This window comes from Harpegnathos saltator, unplaced genomic scaffold, assembly GCF_003227715.2.
Source record: "Harpegnathos saltator strain DR-91 unplaced genomic scaffold, Hsal_v8.6 scaffold93, whole genome shotgun sequence".
Classification (NCBI taxonomy): domain Eukaryota; kingdom Metazoa; phylum Arthropoda; class Insecta; order Hymenoptera; family Formicidae; genus Harpegnathos; species Harpegnathos saltator.
Genome location: NW_020230721.1, coordinates 3,112,336 through 3,129,921, shown reverse-complemented (window position 1 = coordinate 3,129,921; position 17,586 = coordinate 3,112,336). Strand labels below are relative to the sequence as shown.

Below are 17,586 nucleotides of genomic sequence, written 5' to 3'. Positions count from 1 at the left end.
CAAATTTTTGAAATAAATTAAGAGCGCAATATTTTACACAAAGAGGAACTTTATTGAAGCAAATATGTACCGTTTTGTTCAACGACCTTGGCCCATCTTTCAGGAAGCTGCATGATGCCTTTGCTCCAAAATAAAGGTTTCTTATTGGCGAAGAATTTATCAAGATGACTTTTGAAGACTTTCAAAGACTCGAATTTCTTGTCCCGAAGAAAATTTTTTAAAGAAAGAAATAGATAGTAGTCAGATGGGGCAAGGTCGGGAGAATATGGAGGATGAGGAAGAACGTCCCATTTAAAGTCTAACAGCTTCCTACGGATAGACATTGAGACGTGAGGTTTGGCGTTATCATGATGGAAAACAATTCCACGCCTGTTGGCCAATTCAGGGCGCTTCCGTGCGATGGCAGTCTTCAGTTCGTCCAGTTGAAGGCTGTACTTCGCCGCGTTGATGGTTTCGTTTGGTTGAAGAAGCTCATAATATACCACGCCCTTAAAATCCCAGATACTCAGAAGAACCTTTTTCGTGAAGCCCCGGCTTGGCCACTGTTTACGTAGACGCGTCGCTGGTTCCCCACGACCTCTTGCGGCTAACATAATTGTATAGGATCCAACTTTCATCGCCTGTTATGATCCTCTTCAAGAACGGTTCTTTTTGGTGCCGTTGAAGCAGCATATCGCAGACGTTCACACGTTCCAGCAACTGCCGTTCATTCATTTCGTGTGGCACCCACACATCCAGTCGACTTGAGAATCCTAGCTTCTTCAGATGGTCATGCACGGTGGAAACAGACTTGTGCAGAGTGTCGACGAGTTCTCTAACTGTCACTCAAGGATTTTCGTGCACGAGATCCATAAGAAGCGTTTCATCAACCTCCTGAAGCCGGCCTGAGCGAGCTTGATCTTCCATGTTGAAATCGCCAGCTTCGAATCTTCGATACCATTTTCGAACTGTCTGGTGAGTGACGCAGGCATCTCTATATACTGAGAATATCTCATTCAGGGTCTGCGAAGCCGTGAAGCCACGTTTAAAGCAATATAGCATCACATGACGAAAATGGACTTTTTGGTTCTTCATTTTTCAAACTGATTTCTGACGAAATAGTCGCACTTAGGAAGATCTGCGAAGTTTCCTTAGCGGGCTCATAGATCCGGGAATGTTTGTTGACAAACATAAAATCGTTTAGAGCGCCCTCGTTCTTACTGATTCATAGATGTCTATACTATACTAGATTGAACTTCTCAAAAGAGCTGTATCCCGCCCATTTTCCGGTTCGGCCATGAAGACCGCCAAGACATGGCGGCGGTGTGTGTTTGTAGTGTGTATGTGAATACCCGATGCGTATGTAGTAGTGCGTGGTAGTGCGTATGTGACACCTGATGTGTCTACTACTATTTATGTTAGTAAAACTGCAAATCTACAAACGAGATAATGCCGAATAAGTATTGTAAATTTCAAAAATACGAACAAGAAAGAATATCATTTAAAGATGTGTGTATTAATAAGGTGTTGCTAATCTAAGTGTTTGGTAAAGGTTAAAATTAAATTGAATATATACAGTTCAAAATATGTCAAAGTATTTGTATTAATATTTTTTACATACATAAAGAATAAAATGCAACTTATGTGTTATTAAATAATATTAATTTTATAAATTTGTGTCTGTTACTTGCAGGATTTCTATCTTTCGTTGTTTTTGTAAGTGAATACATTTTAAGTGTTAAGTACATATGACAAATAATATTTATTAATTGCAAACGGTGTGGCCTATCTCTACCTATTTCAAATCCTTCGTAGCAGTATTATTTTACTACATTTTGACAACTATGGTCAAATTCTTTTTTCAGTGTACATTATACCCAGTAAATACAAAGTAACAATAACTGTTAGTTATAATGTTCTACTTAACACTAAAACCTAAACCTAAACACTAAACCTGGTGCATAATATGTGTTATATTATGCTTACACTGTTAAATGGAAAATTATATGTAACAATTATATTACTGTAATATTTTACAGAGTAATTTTTAATTATACCGTAGAGTTTGTAATAGATTTTCCAATGAATTAATTTTGTTTTCTTTTCTCTTTAGCTTTTGCTTCATTGTTTTGATTATTCTCAACATGTGCTTTTTCCGTGGACTCATTTCCTGCTTCTTCTTAATTAATATAAGTGAATTGCTCATGATTTTAATTGATTTTTGCTTGGGCAGTTTTGCAATACCACCAGTAACATTTGCAGGTTGTGTTTTCGGTGATGGAATTGAAGCAAGAACTGTTGCGTTTTCTATTTTCTCTTTTAATATACTTCTCCACACAATTGATGACATATTTTTTACTGTAGATGTAGAAGCTGCAATATATTCTATCGCAGGAATAGTATCACATTCCATCATGGAACTCGTAACAGGTTGCATCAGAGGATCACTATTACATTCCACTGCAGGAACAGTGTCACAAGCAGGAGCTCTCAGAGCTATTGATGGCACAGCCAAATTTTTTAATAGAACACTACTTATATTTGCTTTTTCCATGATATCTGTAGGTAAAAAGTGAGCACTACAGATTACATGGTGTTTTTTTGGTGTAAAATTTCCTCCGATTGCACAAATCCATTTTTTTAAAATCTCTGGACGTTTTATCGGAAATCTGAAATATTAACAATGTTTAATTGCAAGATAACCCTCACATATTACAAACCTCGAACATTTATTATATATAAATGTATTCTACTTACTTAAATAAATGATATCCTTTTTTATTCGTATTATTGCAATTAACAATGCAACATGTACTTGGCATTATCTCGTTTATATATTTGCAGTTTTACTAATATAAATAGCAGTAGATACGACACATCAGTGTAGACACATCAGGTATCACATACTTACAGTACAGCACTACTACATACGCATCGGATACTCACGTACACACTACAAACACACACCGCCGCCATGTTTGGCGGTCTTCATGGCCGAACCGGAAAATAGGCGGGACACTCTTGTATAGGTCAAAGATCGAAGTTAGCAATCTAGTATAGTATAGACATCTGTGTACTGATTACATACAAATGTGGAGCGCGCGAAATTTGAAACGAACTTTCCGAACAACCTAATATATATGACGCGAACTGTACATTTTCGCATACGCATCTCACTCGCACGCCGTCAAGAATCGAGCCCCAGTGGTGCGATTCTTTAACTCGTTATTAGAGTTAACGACACTTTCGTTATCGTGGCGCAGCTTTTCTATACAAAAGTTTCTATACAAAGCTGCGCAACGATAACGAAAGTATCGTTAACTCCATTAACGAGTTACAGAATCGCGGTACTGTGGTGCGATTCTATAACTCGTTATTGGAGTTAACGACACTTTCGTTATCGTTGCGCAGCTTTTGTATACCGTAGAAAAGCTGCGCAACGATAACGAAACTGTCGTTAACTCCAATAACGAGTTACAGAATCGCGGTAATGGTGCGATTCTTTAACTCGTTATTGGAGTTAACGACAGTTTTGTTATCGTTGCGCAGCTTTTCTCCGGTATACAAAAGCTGCGCAACAATAACGAAAGTGTCGTTAACTCCAATAAGTTAAAGAATCGCGTCGCAGGCTTGTGTCCTAATTCGCACCGCAGTATTTGTTGCAGCTCTACCGCCGCATACATGGGCCGTGTTCCAAAATTCACTGCTAATACTGAAAATATATAGTTTATGTTACTCAAACTATAACTTTTCAGTGCTGGCAGTGAATTTTGGAACACGGTTTTAATCACAACATTTCACAGTACGTGTCTATTTGTGAACTGGTAGAAACCAATATGGCGGGAAGCAATTCCTCCGCATATCTGAGTTTACACTCCTTTCGCCCAAATAATGTTTTTATGCTCCATCCTTCTATTCTTTAAGCCCGTATCAGACTACGGATTGGGATTGAGTATTAGATTGTAATTTAACCAATCAGGACTAAGTTTATTATATTTCAGATTATTTTTTTTTTCCAGTTGGTCAAATTTTAATCCAATCTCAATTCCAATCCATAGTCTGATACGGGCTTTAGTCCATGGCTTAACCTTGGGTGCGTTCTGTTTCACGCATATGCGCGCATTTATCTATAGTTTATGTCACATATCCTATAAAAAATATGCGCGAAACGGAATGCACCCCTTATTAAGGCCTGGTCTACAATATGTGTTGTAAGCTGTAAGCCATAAGAACTGACCAATTACAGCTTATTATTTTTGTAATAATCGACTGTGATTCGCCAATTCTTATGACTTACAACTTACGACACGTATTGTAGCCAGGCCTAACTGGCGTCTGTAGCCAAAATTGAGAAAGAGAGAGAGGGGGTCACAGTACGATAAAAGAAGAAGAAACAAATCTTCTCTTTCCAAGTAGTATAATTCAACAATTAAGCTGCCTAACTTTTTTCCTTTCTCCCCCTCTCTCTCTCTCTCTCACTCTTTATAGGCTGCGTTCCGAAATTCACTGCCAGTACTGAAAATCTATAGTATACGTGACACAAACTATGTATTTTCAGTACTGGCAGTCGATTTCGGAACGTAGCCATAGTTATCTCCTTCAATCAATCTTCTAACGGTAAGTCCATAAACGTCATTAAATATCAGTCAATGATAATTGACTGGACATCAAATGGTTTGAAAAAAGTTAAAAAATGATCGACTACTTTCAATGCTCTTGAGATGCAATTGATTATCAGAGACCAACATCGCTCCGTCGATCGCACACATTTTTATCGATCGATCCGAGTCGATCGTTCGAAAGTCAAAAGTGCAGCACAGTGCAACCGGAATGAACAGCCCTCCGGGAAGAAAGGACGAGTGGAGGAACGAGTTTCCGCGCTTGCGCGTCCGTTCGCGCCCGAGAGCGTCCGTGCAACCGCGCTCATTTCGTGGCAGGCAGATCCACGTTCCGAGGTAATCCGTGCGGGATCAGAGCACCGTGTTGAGATCGCGGAGAATCGTCAGGTCGTCACTTTCTAACGGCTACGACGTGCCCGTGGCGAGTCACGAACGAGGTCACGAGAGGAAGTGGTGGTTCGCGTACGGAGGTGGTGGTTCCAGAGGCGGTTCGCTGGCAGTGGTGACGACAGTGGAGACAACGGCGGTGTGTCGCGACGGCCGCGACGCGGCGGAAGGAATCGAGCAGGAATTGATATACGCGTGCATGCGATGTTAGCCGCCGCCGCACAATTGAGAATACTCGCGCGACGTGTTACATTATTTTTCCAGCGCGTCTACGCGCCACTCCGATGTGAGTGCGATCGTCACTCCGTGCTTCGGTAAATCGCCACGGTAATCAGGTAAACCGCCGCCGTAGCAGCAGCAGGCACGTCCGCGCATCATCATGTTCTGGACGAATAATTACGTGTCATCGCCGCATATCGAGGCATTGCTCAACAAAGAGGCAAGTGGTCATTTTTCCGCCACTCTCGAGTGTTTCCTCAAACGATTGCGTGTTCCACCTCCCCCTTCACGCCCCCACCAGCGTATCATCGTAGATGAGCGTTTCTGACTTAATCTGTAATTTGTGTTTGCAGGATGTCACGTTACACGAGCTGATGGATGAGGAGGATATTTTGCAGGAATGTAAGAGCCAGAACAAAAAGCTGGTCGAGTAGTAAGTAGTTGATGTTTACTTTTGGGTCTTTGTGTTGGATATTTGGTTGTAGCATTTTTTATACGAACGATTAAACACAATGTGTGGTTGATAGTTTAACAAGGCCCGCTGTTATGGAAGAATTAGTGACATTAACTACTAAAGAACCATCCATGGACATCGAAGAACGTTGGCGTTATAAGTATCCTAATGTTGCCTGCGAGTTGCTCACATGTGATGTGCCTACATTGAATGAGAAACTGGCAGGTATTTGGAAACATTTTATTATGTATAGTGAATGATCGCGCAGCTTCTCAGTCCTGCAACAACTACATTGTATCCTCAAAACCTGTTTCAGGTGACGAGGCACTTTTGGCCAAATTATATTCTTTCATAGATACTGATCAGCCATTAAATCCACTACTTGCATCATTTTTCAGTAAAACTCTTGGAGTACTTGTTGCTCGTAAAAGTGATCAGGTGATTATATACAAATTTTACTTTTACATGAGAGATATATCAGCGCATAATGAATGATATCTGTATCATGATAACATGCACTTCACATAATTATCTGATTGGTTAATTGTGCCATGATAACTTCCTTTGAAATAGATATCACTTAAACCCATTAGCAAAACAATATTAGGTAAATAATAAATCATCTTTTCCCTCTTACCTTTCCTATGTCGCCTACACATCTGTCTATCCTGCATATTCCTGTCTATTCCAGAATTGGTATTCCTATCAGTTCACATGCTTACAGGTTTTAGAGTTTCTTAAAAGTCGTCAGAAATGTGTAGATCTACTGTTGCGACACTTAGAGACTTCTGCTATTATGGACTTAGTGCTAAAACTTGTTACTCAGGTGGAAGGTAGTGATATGCGTCAAAACATATTGAACGTAAGACTTGGAAATTATTTGTACGACATATAATTAGTATGATAGAAATATTTCTGTCATACTGGAACATGATGTACAGCTGTATTACCTCTTCTATATACACCTGCTTCTTCGATAGTGGTTAGATAGTCAACATTTAGTGCAGAGACTGGTAAAATTGTTAGCACCTACTTCAGAACCAGCCAAACACGCTAACGCGGCGCAATTACTTTGTGATATGGTGATGGCGGCGAGGGATACTCAACGTACATCCACAGAACGCGCCGATCCAGATCCTATTTTAAATACTCTAGAATCGTAAGTACATCTCACCGTGTGGTTGCAAATCTTAGCCACATTATTCCACTCTGGAGAACCGACTCGAATCACATGTGTTTCTCTTCCACAGAGGGGAAACTGTGAGCCTATTATTAGAGACTATCTTAACAGGAGAAAAACTAGAAAGTAGTATCATCGGTGGAATACAGGTGCTTTTGGTACTTCTAGGACAAAAGGCTAACAAGTACGACGAGTATATTTAATGAAATTTATTATTTTAATTTATTTAACAATGTTGAGATCAACGGTACATTAAAGAGTTGTCTTCGTTTGCCGCAGTGCGTTGAACGAGGGGGACGTACATATTTACAGCGAGGATGTCGCGGACAATGAGCAACGTATTAAAATTTCGGACGCAACTCTACCATATCTGGAGCACCTTCATAAACTTCTTCTAGATCCACCATACGTAAGAGACGCTTGATACATTTTTCCACGGGCATTTTTCCCGTCTTGTATCACTGCTGTGCCTAAACGCAACTGTACTTTATTTCTGTACTATTTTAAGAAAATATCTCTGTAAATCTCTCTCTGCATTATTCAGAAACCTGCAGTGAAGACAACCGTCGGACTTTTAGAATGTCCATTGGGAAATACTCGTTTACATGTAGCGAAATTGTTAATGGCATTATTGTCGACGGAGAATTTAAAGATCCATGAAAGTTTAGCAAATTTGGGAACATTCCAAACATTGTTGGTGAGGATACGCCGCACGATCTTGAAAATTCATCTTACGTTGTAACTGTTGTGCGTTACTTTACTGAAGTGTACCTCAAATTTCGCAGGATCTGTTTTTCAAGTATACGTGGAATAATTTTTTACACACACAAGTACAACAGTGCCTGGCCTTAGCTATTAATTGCGGACATCGGGATACTAATGATATTATTTATAGTAATGTGAGTCGCATTTTATTTTTTTTTTATTACGGAAAACTGCCATCACATTGGAATGCACTGAAAATAACCACGTTGCGTTGATTTTCAGATATTTATCAAGTGCAAATTAATAGACAGAATTTTAGAAGCCTGGGACAAGAACGAGAGTAAACAGTAAGAGTACAATTCGTACAGATCAATCATTATAAGTCTCGCGCTCTTAAATATCTTATATACAAACTTTGCACGTTTTCGACATGCACTCATATTGCAGGAACAAAGAAAATGGTGTTCGGCAGGGGTATATGGGACATTTGATAAATATCGCGAACGATATCGTCAGTCAGTGCGAGAAGAGTAATATATTGAACAGCTTCTTGAAGAATAATCTGTCATCCGAGTGTCTTAGTAAGTGGGAGAAGCTTGTGAGTACACAGTTGGTGGAGATCAATAAGATTCATCAAACTGTAATGATGGTACGTACAACGGTGCATTCTGCATAGATATGCGTATGCCTACATTAATATCACCTTTTGTAAATCTTGCCGATGCCATGACAAGTAACGTGTGATTGCAATAATGATAGAATTTCCAGGGTGATCAGAATCAAGTGTACCTGATGAACTCCGATGAGAATCCGGATGAATACAACTCTTATTCGCAAGAGGCGTACATCCAGCAGGTACGCTACGATAAGTTTCTGTCGTATATTGTGACTTACTTCTTACTGGTGGTGGTAATCTTGGCTCTAGATGTACACCAACTATCAGGGCCAGCAAATCACACCACCGTTTATCGAGAATTTTGGGTTCCACGACGATGAGTTCAACGACGGCGATGATGCGCTCCAGTAAGTACTACGCGATCACGTCTCTTGTGTCTAGGCTAGCACCTAGTTTGTCCTAAACGCGATTGTACAGCCTTGTCATGTAGAAAGAGACAGAGAGAATCGAGAAAACGCACGCGTTAAGAGAAACATTGCGACGTAGTATCGCCACTGTCGTTCCTCCCCTGTTATTTTCGTTAAGAAGAATGATATTATAGTAATCCAGTTGACCAATTAACAACGTTGGCCTTTACTCTCAGTGAAGAAGATCTCGACAAGCGAGAAGATATGTTCAATAAGGTAGATAGACTTCCTCGATCATTGCCGTATAAGATCGCCACGCGCTCGCGTTAACTCACGTTAATTGATCGCGTCTGTTTGCCGACGCTGTTAAAGCTGTGCCAACAAAAGCAGAAAGCTGGTCTCGAGGATTGCGGCGGTGGAGTGGAATGGGGCGATGAGGGCGAGCTAACGTTCCAGACTGTGGTGGACAAGCGGGATTGGCATTCGAAGCAACAGCATCAGGACTCCAGTTCGTCGGACGAGGACGACGAGGACGCGCGCGACATGCACATGGAAGTCGACACGACTGACCGTACGTTTCTCGTTTTTCCGCGTATCCCCACCTTCCGCTCGCACGCAGGTCGTCGGTTGACTTCAACGTCCCTCTTTCTCTCTCTCTCTCTCTCTCGAAATTGCAGCTTGGGACACTACCGAGCCGTTGACTTCCAATACCGCACTTCCGCCGGTCAATCCGTGGGATGTGGTGCCGTCGGAGCCAGTGGAGTCCACCGGCTGGGCCAACTTCGACAACTTCGAGAATTCCTTAAGCATAGAGAACGCCGCGAGCGAGGACAAGAAGCAGTGCGACGACGAGCTCAAAGAGAAGATGTCGGAAGCGGCGACGGATCTGAAGGAGAAGGACACGACTACCAGCGAGAGCAGCGTCGTAGACGGCGACGAAAAGAGCACAGATACGGCGAATGTCGAGGTAACTGGGCCGGTCGTGCCGTCCAATGCGGAAACCAATCTCAACAGCAAGAGCGACGAGGACAAGAATGCTAATCCCAGCAAGCCGCCGGTTGCCAACAGGTATTTATAACGTCTATTAGCGTCGACGCTGGAATAATTCGTAAAAAGTCCGCCTTGCTCGTTCTAGCGATGTCAAGAGCGCGGAGGAAGCCACGGCTGCGACAACGGCAGACAACATGAAGAACGCAACAGCCGCGAGCGAAGAGCCACCGCTGCCGCCGCCGGTCGACCATCAGGCTCCGAACAGCACGCCCCCCGCCGACTCCGCGCCAACGTCGAAAGACGCCAAGTGAAACATTGTCCCCCATCCACCCGCCCTCCCCCCACCCGCCCTGCCTATGTTAGACGAGATATGGCAATAGGAAGAGAAAATCATATCAGTATCGAGTCGTACAAGAACGATCGGAGCATATTACGCCTCTATTTTCATTAGACACCACGTGTTGATTATGTGCTTTAAAAACTGAGATGAAAAAGGAAACCAAAAGGGAAAACAGAAAGAGGAGAGTGTTGACGCTGGGCACAGTACAGTCCCGTTGCAGGGTATATCTCGAAGAAAATAAAGAAAAGAAAAACAATACGAATGCCGAACCTACCATCGACGCTCAACTACCGTTTAGCGAATATAATTTGATGTTTATTACATATACATATAAATATCTAAGTATGTCCTGCCCTCTCTCGAATCCCCACCCTACACCCCACCACCCTTTTTCGGATGGCTGATGCGCCCACAGGTATCCCCTTCCCCCCTCCCCCGCGAAAGTGAAGTCCCTCCCGCGTATATTTTACGACTGTATTGTTAAGAGTAAAACTGTTATTTATACGTAACTGATGAACTGGTCTCTACTCAAAAGAAAGGAGGAGCGGCGACGGAAAGGGGAGAGAAAGGAAGGACGAACGTCGCGACGTCGACGAGAGAAAGAGGGAATGGAAGGAAAGAGAGAAGCGTCGAAGGGGGATTTCGCCTGCGCTTGATCACCTCCGCTCGACGTTTGAATTTGATTTCACGGGACACGTTCACACATTGTCGCGAGCGAACGAACGCGGCGAGAAATGGAGAAAGAGAGAGAGAGAGACAGGGAGAGACGTGAGGGAAGGAGAGAACTCAAACTCGTGAAACGCCGTTCACAATACTGTAAGACCGGTATTTCGCGAACTGGTGCTTTTGCTTATTCTTTCGATAAGGCAAAGGTACTTAGGTGCAGTGCCTACTGTCTAACTGAGCGTACGTTAGTGCAACGATGCGATAGCAGGAGAAGAAAGACGAGAGAGAGTGTGAGAGAGAGAAAGAGAGAGAGAGAGAGAGAGGGGAAGAATCGTGTATTTTTATTACCTTTTGTCATAATATTCGGTCGAAATTTATACGTGATATCGCATTAGCAGCCGGGAGCTCTCGACAAACTTGCGCGCTTACTTGCATCTCAATAGAAGCGGAAAGGAAGCGGAAAGATTTGTACATACGTACGTTTAAGCGACTGTTAAAGTCTTTCACGAAGATCTTCCAGAAGATAAAATAGCGTTTAAAATTGCAGGGGGAAAGCAAAAGAGGTGAAAAGAAAAACGAAAACAAACGTGTTGCGCACGCTTCGACCGAGCTACCTTTACATACTTATCGATATGTATTTTGTCATTCTCCGAGAAACTGAGACAATTCTGCGAATTATGTTACCTGATTGTTCCGCGACTTTCTTCTGCCTCGCAGGTTTTGCAGCAGCAATGTGTTTATAGCGTTGTACACGAGATATTGTTCATAATTAAATGATAAAATAATAATAAAACATTGTTCTAAATCCCAAAGTATTTTTCGTTTCGTCGTGTCGTCGCAGTTTAATAAGGAGATCCTTTTACAAAGACATTGCGTTACATATCGTACATGCCTCGCGCTGATTCGCGTCTCGATCCTCCGTTGATCGAATCTCTACGTGCTACTCTACGCAATTATCAATAACTTACTATGCTACATGCGGACGAAAAGTATCACTCGTCTTGTGCAGTCTTTGTGTTCAGCAGTGTTATCTGTCATTTTCGTTCTTACTTTACAGACGCAAATGTCAAGCGTGTCTGCCTCGTTCTCGCTTCGAGGCGGAGCGTCGTTCACGGTTTCACGAGAATTCGTCGTCCAGGAATGGCGGGTCGTACAACGATATGTCGACTCTCTCGTGTCTGTAAGACGGTAAGAATCAGTCAACAGCGTCCGACCTCAATCAGAAAAAAATATTTTTGAAAACGTTAAAAAAACATTTAAAAAATATTTTTGAAACATAAAAATTAATTTCGAATGAGTTTTATTAATGTAAATTAAATATTAAATAAACGTTAAATAAATATTTTTTCTTAATCATTTCATTTTAAATTAAGAATTAATATAAAATAAACGTTAAATAAATTTTTTTTTAAACATTTTAAATAAAGAATTAATGTAAATCGTACATCGAATAAACGTTAAATAAACATTTTCTGCGCAATGAATGGAAGAAATGTTGTAAAAAGATGTAAAATAAATATTTGAAAACGTTATAAAAATATTGTCCGCTGATTGGGGCGATGATCGTCGGTGCGAGAGAACGAAAGCAGGGTTGAGAAGTAACTCGTTACTTGTAACGAAGTTACAGTTATAGTTATTTTTTTTTTATAATTATAACCTAAGATTGTTCCGTTTTTCATCTATAACTGTAACTTATCTTAGTTATATTTATTTGATGAACTAACTAACTAATTTAATACCCACAATAAACACAAAATATCATCGATGTTACAATGTCAGCTAAATCATATGTTATGTTACATAACAATTGCTTTGTTATATAACAAAATAACAGTTACGTAACATACCATATGATTTAGCTGACACTGTAACATCAATGATACTTTGTGTTTACTGGGTAGTTACTTTAACAGTTACTTTATATATTTCAAACTGAAGTTTCTGGCAGACCAACACAATAAGGCGACGTGCGATGCTTGATATTCAATAAGCATACAGTTATTCTGGTTGCATTTAGAAAACGCGCTATTGCATCATCTATCTTAAGGCCTGGTCTACAATACGTGTCGTAAGTTGTAAGCCGTAAGAATTGGCGAATCACAGTCGATTATTACAAAAATAATCGGTTATAATTGGTTAGTTCTTACGGTTTACAGCTTACAACACATATTGTAGACTAGGCCTTATCATTCATTAGATGTAAAACAAGGATAAAATGCATTTTATAGATTTTTTTTGCATTTTGCACTTCTCTGTAAAATTTACGGTGGCAAAAGAATCATTCATGTAAGTAGAACTTCAACTGCGAATTTAAAAAAATATAAGAATTTATTATTAATAAGTCTTTATTTATAAAATGTCAATATATTTTTTAGTGAAAAAATCTAACTTTTGATATTAAGATTATTTTTTATATTTTTGTATTTTAGTATTTTTAGTATTTATTATCCTCATCAAATTCATTCAATTTCTTATAATTGTTATTAATAGTCTTAAAAGATAACTATAAATTGCTTATTTAAATTAATGAAACTAATTTGTAAAAGTTATATACAATATGAGGAATATAATAATCAACAAACTACTTTTATATAAAATTGAAGGAATTTACACAATTACAAGATTTAAAACAATAGTACAATTATTGTAAAAAAGTAACTGAACTAACAACTCGTTACTTTCTAAATAACTATAACTGTAATGTTATTTTTGAAGGTCATTAACTTGTAATTGTAATTAGTTACTTTTTCAGTAAAAAAAAATTATAACTGTAACTAGATATTTTTATAAAGTAACTTTCCCAACCCTGAACGAAAAGCAAAGAAAAACGCGACGATGTTACCTCTCGGTACTCTCGTCCGTTGTATTGTCCGTGTCTGTAAGGATCCCAATCTCGTAAACCACGGCTTTTATCACGTACCTGAAAGGGAGAAAATACACATTTTGAAAATATTTCTCTTTCTTTCTCTCTGGAGAGTGTAAACATGTAAATCTTATTAGTTAGTTTAAACATGTAAATATCGAAACACACAGACTGAAAAAAGAAAACTATATAATCACGTGGCGAGAGAATTACCGTTAGGAGGGCATTTTTCTTTACTGTTATTCTAATCTCAGCAGATTTATATCAACTGTTTCTTTTTTATCATGGGGTGATCACGAGATGACATACACTGAGAGAAAATATTGTATTTATAAATTAAACAAATATTTGTTCGAATACGACTGTGAATACATTTATTTTAATTAAGCGATTATTTTCTAAAATTCAAGAAAAAAGTTTACATTCAGAGAACCTCTGTATTGTATTTTAGAAATTAATCGCTTAATTCGAATAAATGTTTTCACAATCGTATTCAAGCAAATATTTATTTAATTTTAATACAATTTTTTCTCAGTGTAGTAGAAACCAACTATTTTAGCAACATATCCAGATAGCACGAGACGACCCGAGAACGCCCTGGATGCCCTCCAAGATACATCCGGGACACTTTCCGAGCGATTTCCAGAACATCTTGCGCGCTTTCCGGGTGTATATAGATATAAAGGGAATTACACGTCGGTGTTGGCTGCGATCTCCGTCGAATTATCCGTCGAGTTGTCCGTCGTCGAGCTCTCGGACAGCAGATTCTCGTATTCCTGCGCGAGGTCAGGTATCGGACCAGCACTCACTGATAGCAGCGTCGTCGAGAACGACAGCATCGTCAATATAAGTAACAGCATGATTTGGGAGGGTGGAAACGGCCAGCGGAGTCGATCGCGGAGTCCAGCGGCGCACGACATTTTAAGGCGACAGGCCCCGGTCGTTTCGGCCGCCACTTTTATAGCGGCAGGCATCCGTCCATCTCGTTAACACCATCGCGGCTCATATGTGTATTGGCACTTTTGCATTACGCATTCACGATCTCTTCATAAGTGGCAGAGGAAATTTTCCGCGTCTGGTTGCGATGCGCGCGCGAGCGATGCAATTGCGTCAGGTCGCGCGGTATAAATACCTCGCGAAAAGAAAAAAAAAATCGTCGTTCGTGAATCTTTTAATAATGCGAGAGATGATGCGAGAGCGATTAATGCACTGGAGTGTCTCGGGGGAGCGAGGTCTTCGGGTAATTTGTCATGTTCGATGAGAGAAGATGCGCCGAGACTCGGCGGTTGAAGTTCAAACGAGTTCTCGTGTTTTGCGACTTCTCAAAGCGACTCGGTAACTTTCCTGCGACTGGCTCGTTAATAGAGATATCACACAGATATAACTCGTTCAAGGACTTCAAAGGACTGTCTGACGACGTGCAACACTCGTGCTCTCGCGAAGTCCACGTGCGTGTTTCTCGCATAAACACATCCTGACACGCGAACTCCCGACTCGACGCCGCGGATTTTCGCGGGATGGAAACGAGCGAGGGGCGGAAGTGAGGTGAATCGTCGGTAAGATGAATTTTCTACGCGAGCTCGGGATTTTCTTCCCGTGCGTTTTCGGCTCGGCACGTCGCCGTGTTAAACAACGCGGTAAATCAATTAGCGCGGATACGCGAATAAATCGCGTCACTCGGATACGAAGATCAGCGAAGATCATTCAGAACGCCATTCGCGGCGTTCGCTTGGCCGCGATTTTAACGCGTTTAATTTTAAATGACCAAAAGTGTCACACATGCGTCTGCAGTAATTAATTTCTTAACGAGAGACTCATCCAGAAGAAAATATCGAGGGACAATTGTCGTTTCGAAGTCGAGATTTGCAACGAAGTAATTTCTTTCCCGAAGAAGTCATCTTCGGCCATCTTGATTTTTTTTTATCACAAGCAACCGAGGAGAGTATAAGGCACCGATTAAATTGAATAATTCAACATTATTCAACGTTCAATTCTGTCAATAAATACTATCGAATTTCTGTGGTTTTCTTTTTTAGCAATAGGACCGCCGCTCGTCCTTATCGTGAAAACAGCTCGATCGTTTCGACAAGCTGACCCACAGATGGCGAAAGTGTCTCCATTTGACGGCGGAATCGACAGAATTTAACAGCACCGGTTGAGCTATAAACAGCGATAGTGCGTTTATTTCGTGCCGGTCATCGAGAAGATTTCAGATCAGATCTTGTATTTGTACACAAATTCAACCGTTCTGTGCGCGATAACGGTCGGTAGATGCGGAAAATTCGCATTCGATGTGATTGAGGTGTTACGAACCCATTCCACGAACCATGGCAACTACAAACGTGCAACAGCCAAATGATGGTAGACCCGACTTTCGCAGACGTCCGGCAGAACAGGTTAGGAAGCAAGCACTTTGCTAGCATTTGGATTCTTTTATTTCAAATATATTAAACGGAACATACAGGGCAGTATGAGCAATATCTATAAGCCTATTCTTAACTGAACCGATGCTACACTAGAACCTTGTTCTTTTCTCTTTCAAAGACAAGTTGTATACTATCTAAAGGCAACAAGTATAACTTAATTGATCTGAAATAGATTTAATTTAAAAAGGAAACAGTGTGTCAAGTAGCCAAGCACACCAATGTGAAGTTTAAAGATATTTCAGTGCTAAGATAAAACATATTCAGCATTCTACGTATCCCTATATTCCAATACTCTTTCAATGCATTGTAGAAACTGGAGTTAGTAGAGGAAGAGATGCAGGTTTGGCGTGATTGCATAAAAAGCTCCAGTATCATGGCCCCAACAATTCTTGGCACAGCCTTTGGCTATGGTGCTTTGAAGATTACCAATTATTCTGCATATGCCAAGTACTCCGCCATGTTTAGTGGTGTGCTAAGTCTGCTAATGAGTAAACTAATAATCTCTAAGATGTGCTTAATGAAAGTAATCAGTATGCCAAACAGTCCACTGAGAGAACAAATAAAAGCGAGATATGGGAACATGCATCCAAGGTACCGACTCATAATGGCTTGGTCGCCTGTATCTGTTCTATGTTTCATATCAAACTGAGTTACTTGTCTTTTTCATCAGTGAGAAGTATACCTTCCCGCAGAAAAACATAACATCTGGAGCACAGGGCTCCGAAGAGCCAGCCATAGAAATAACGTTTGATGATTACCCACCGATGAACTCGTATGATACTTATTCTAGTCTCAATGATAGTGGTGAGTTTTGTGACAAATAACCGTAAAACTGTTTTTCTTTAAAAAGTCTTTAAGAACGAAATTATTGATATATTTTAAATTGTTATTAGTAGTTATTAAGTCCAGTTTTTTATATCTTTCATACACATTACGCAGGCGACATCTCTGAAGACATGGATCTGTCTAAGCCGCTTAACCTGCAACAGGAAGGCACCACTTACGAAGAATTAAGACAGAAACACAGAGAAGAGTATTACAATAAAAATAGGCAATATTACGCTCCCAAAGTGCAAGAAAGTTATCCGACGGCCAAGGCGGCCCAACAACACCAGTCACAACAAGACACTCCGGCGAGAACATCAATACAGGAGAAAACTAAATACGGCGACGTTTGGGGTTGAGACTCGAGCCGAGGCCGCGGAAATGTCTATCGTGAATATTATAGATGTACATGTGTATACATAGATTGTATTTTATATTATACAGAATTCGATTAGTGGAAAAGAGAGAGAGAAACTCTCAGCAAAATAAATTGTAAAACCAACATATATCGATCGTGCGCGCATGACGACGATCGCGTAATCCTCATGACCGGGCTGCGCGCGACGATTCGTAGACTCGTATTCTTCGGGCGACGGCATTCTATGCGACGTGTTGAATGATTCACGAGCTTAGGTGGAAACATAAGTAACGTAACTCGTGCACCGTCGCACGTAATTGAGTCACAATCGCGCGCGAGAAACACGCGCTATGAGGCGGCTAATTGATAGATGACGCCAGTCTGTAATAAATGCGCGTAAATGCAGCTCGGCCGCTCGTTCGCTCGCTCGCTCGCTCACTCGCTTGGGCGCACGCGAGAAAAAGAAGGAAAGAGGCGGCTGTGCTCACAAAGCTCGCGGTATGTGCGGGTAATAATGTCTAATGTAACATTGCGCGGGTCTCCTCGCGGACC

The 17,586-nt window shown here is 40.8% G+C and overlaps 4 protein-coding genes and 1 long non-coding RNA gene across 9 annotated transcripts; 3 read left to right on the top strand and 2 right to left on the bottom strand.

Annotated features, from left to right (window-relative positions):
* The first annotated feature begins 1,170 nt into the window (after positions 1-1,170).
* Positions 1,171-2,729, top strand: LOC109504302 (uncharacterized). Its single transcript, XR_003114354.1, has 3 exons — positions 1,171-1,488; positions 1,673-1,695; positions 2,678-2,729. It is a non-coding gene; the product is annotated as an uncharacterized LOC109504302 (long non-coding RNA).
* LOC109504301 (THAP domain-containing protein 3-like) lies at positions 1,630-2,957 on the bottom strand. The gene is made up of 2 exons (XM_025307758.1): positions 2,737-2,957; positions 1,630-2,648 (listed from the first exon to the last, which is right to left on the bottom strand). Exons 1-2 carry the CDS (start codon positions 2,799-2,801, stop codon positions 2,027-2,029), a joined length of 687 nt encoding a protein of 228 aa, XP_025163543.1. The 5' UTR covers positions 2,802-2,957; the 3' UTR covers positions 1,630-2,026.
* A 1,887-nt stretch (positions 2,958-4,844) lies between these two features.
* Positions 4,845-10,298, top strand: fmt (phosphatase 6 regulatory subunit 1-like protein fmt). Of its 5 annotated transcripts, none has more exons than XM_025307647.1 (18): positions 4,845-5,424; positions 5,558-5,637; positions 5,732-5,883; positions 5,975-6,096; positions 6,350-6,520; positions 6,639-6,817; positions 6,909-7,022; positions 7,118-7,247; positions 7,383-7,535; positions 7,624-7,737; positions 7,826-7,890; positions 7,991-8,192; positions 8,303-8,398; positions 8,469-8,566; positions 8,761-8,842; positions 8,939-9,137; positions 9,244-9,634; positions 9,683-9,859. In XM_025307647.1, the coding sequence occupies exons 1-18, from the start codon at positions 5,365-5,367 to the stop codon at positions 9,699-9,701; spliced, it is 2,427 nt and encodes an 808-aa protein (XP_025163432.1). In that variant the 5' UTR covers positions 4,845-5,364; the 3' UTR covers positions 9,702-9,859. The 5 variants fall into 5 exon arrangements, with proteins under 5 accessions (XP_025163432.1, XP_025163430.1, XP_025163429.1 ...); XM_025307645.1 differs by having other exon boundaries at positions 4,848-5,424; positions 6,383-6,520; positions 9,702-10,298; XM_025307644.1 differs by having other exon boundaries at positions 4,848-5,424; positions 8,312-8,398; positions 9,702-10,298.
* Positions 10,299-10,749: 451 nt separating this feature from the next.
* LOC105188129 (uncharacterized) lies at positions 10,750-14,820 on the bottom strand. Its single transcript, XM_011149428.3, has 3 exons — positions 14,119-14,820; positions 13,405-13,482; positions 10,750-11,740 (listed from the first exon to the last, which is right to left on the bottom strand). Exons 1-3 carry the CDS (start codon positions 14,397-14,399, stop codon positions 11,680-11,682), a joined length of 420 nt encoding a protein of 139 aa, XP_011147730.1. The 5' UTR covers positions 14,400-14,820; the 3' UTR covers positions 10,750-11,679.
* Positions 14,821-15,573: 753 nt separating this feature from the next.
* On the top strand, positions 15,574-17,178 carry LOC105188128 (OCIA domain-containing protein asrij). The gene is made up of 4 exons (XM_025307648.1): positions 15,574-15,821; positions 16,162-16,442; positions 16,522-16,655; positions 16,791-17,178. Exons 1-4 carry the CDS (start codon positions 15,753-15,755, stop codon positions 17,033-17,035), a joined length of 729 nt encoding a protein of 242 aa, XP_025163433.1. The 5' UTR covers positions 15,574-15,752; the 3' UTR covers positions 17,036-17,178.
* Positions 17,179-17,586: the final 408 nt, after the last annotated feature.

Coding starts and splice junctions, on each gene's coding strand:
- LOC105188129 (XM_011149428.3), bottom strand. CDS start 14,399: ATGCCTGCCGCTATAAAAGTGGCGGCCGAAACGACCGGGGCCTGTCGC. Junction 13,483..14,118: donor ATCGCAGCCAACACCGACGT/GTAATTCCCTTT, acceptor TCTCCCTTTCAG/GTACGTGATAAAAGCCGTGG. Junction 11,741..13,404: donor ACGGACGAGAGTACCGAGAG/GTAACATCGTCG, acceptor ACCGTCTTACAG/ACACGAGAGAGTCGACATAT.
- LOC109504301 (XM_025307758.1), bottom strand. CDS start 2,801: ATGCCAAGTACATGTTGCATTGTTAATTGCAATAATACGAATAAAAAA. Junction 2,649..2,736: donor AAAGGATATCATTTATTTAA/GTAAGTAGAATA, acceptor TTAATATTTCAG/ATTTCCGATAAAACGTCCAG.
- LOC105188128 (XM_025307648.1), top strand. CDS start 15,753: ATGGCAACTACAAACGTGCAACAGCCAAATGATGGTAGACCCGACTTT. Junction 15,822..16,161: donor GCAGACGTCCGGCAGAACAG/GTTAGGAAGCAA, acceptor AATGCATTGTAG/AAACTGGAGTTAGTAGAGGA. Junction 16,656..16,790: donor TTCTAGTCTCAATGATAGTG/GTGAGTTTTGTG, acceptor CACATTACGCAG/GCGACATCTCTGAAGACATG.
- fmt (XM_025307643.1), top strand. CDS start 5,365: ATGTTCTGGACGAATAATTACGTGTCATCGCCGCATATCGAGGCATTG. Junction 5,425..5,557: donor AGGCATTGCTCAACAAAGAG/GCAAGTGGTCAT, acceptor TTGTGTTTGCAG/GATGTCACGTTACACGAGCT. Junction 7,738..7,825: donor ATGATATTATTTATAGTAAT/GTGAGTCGCATT, acceptor GTTGATTTTCAG/ATATTTATCAAGTGCAAATT.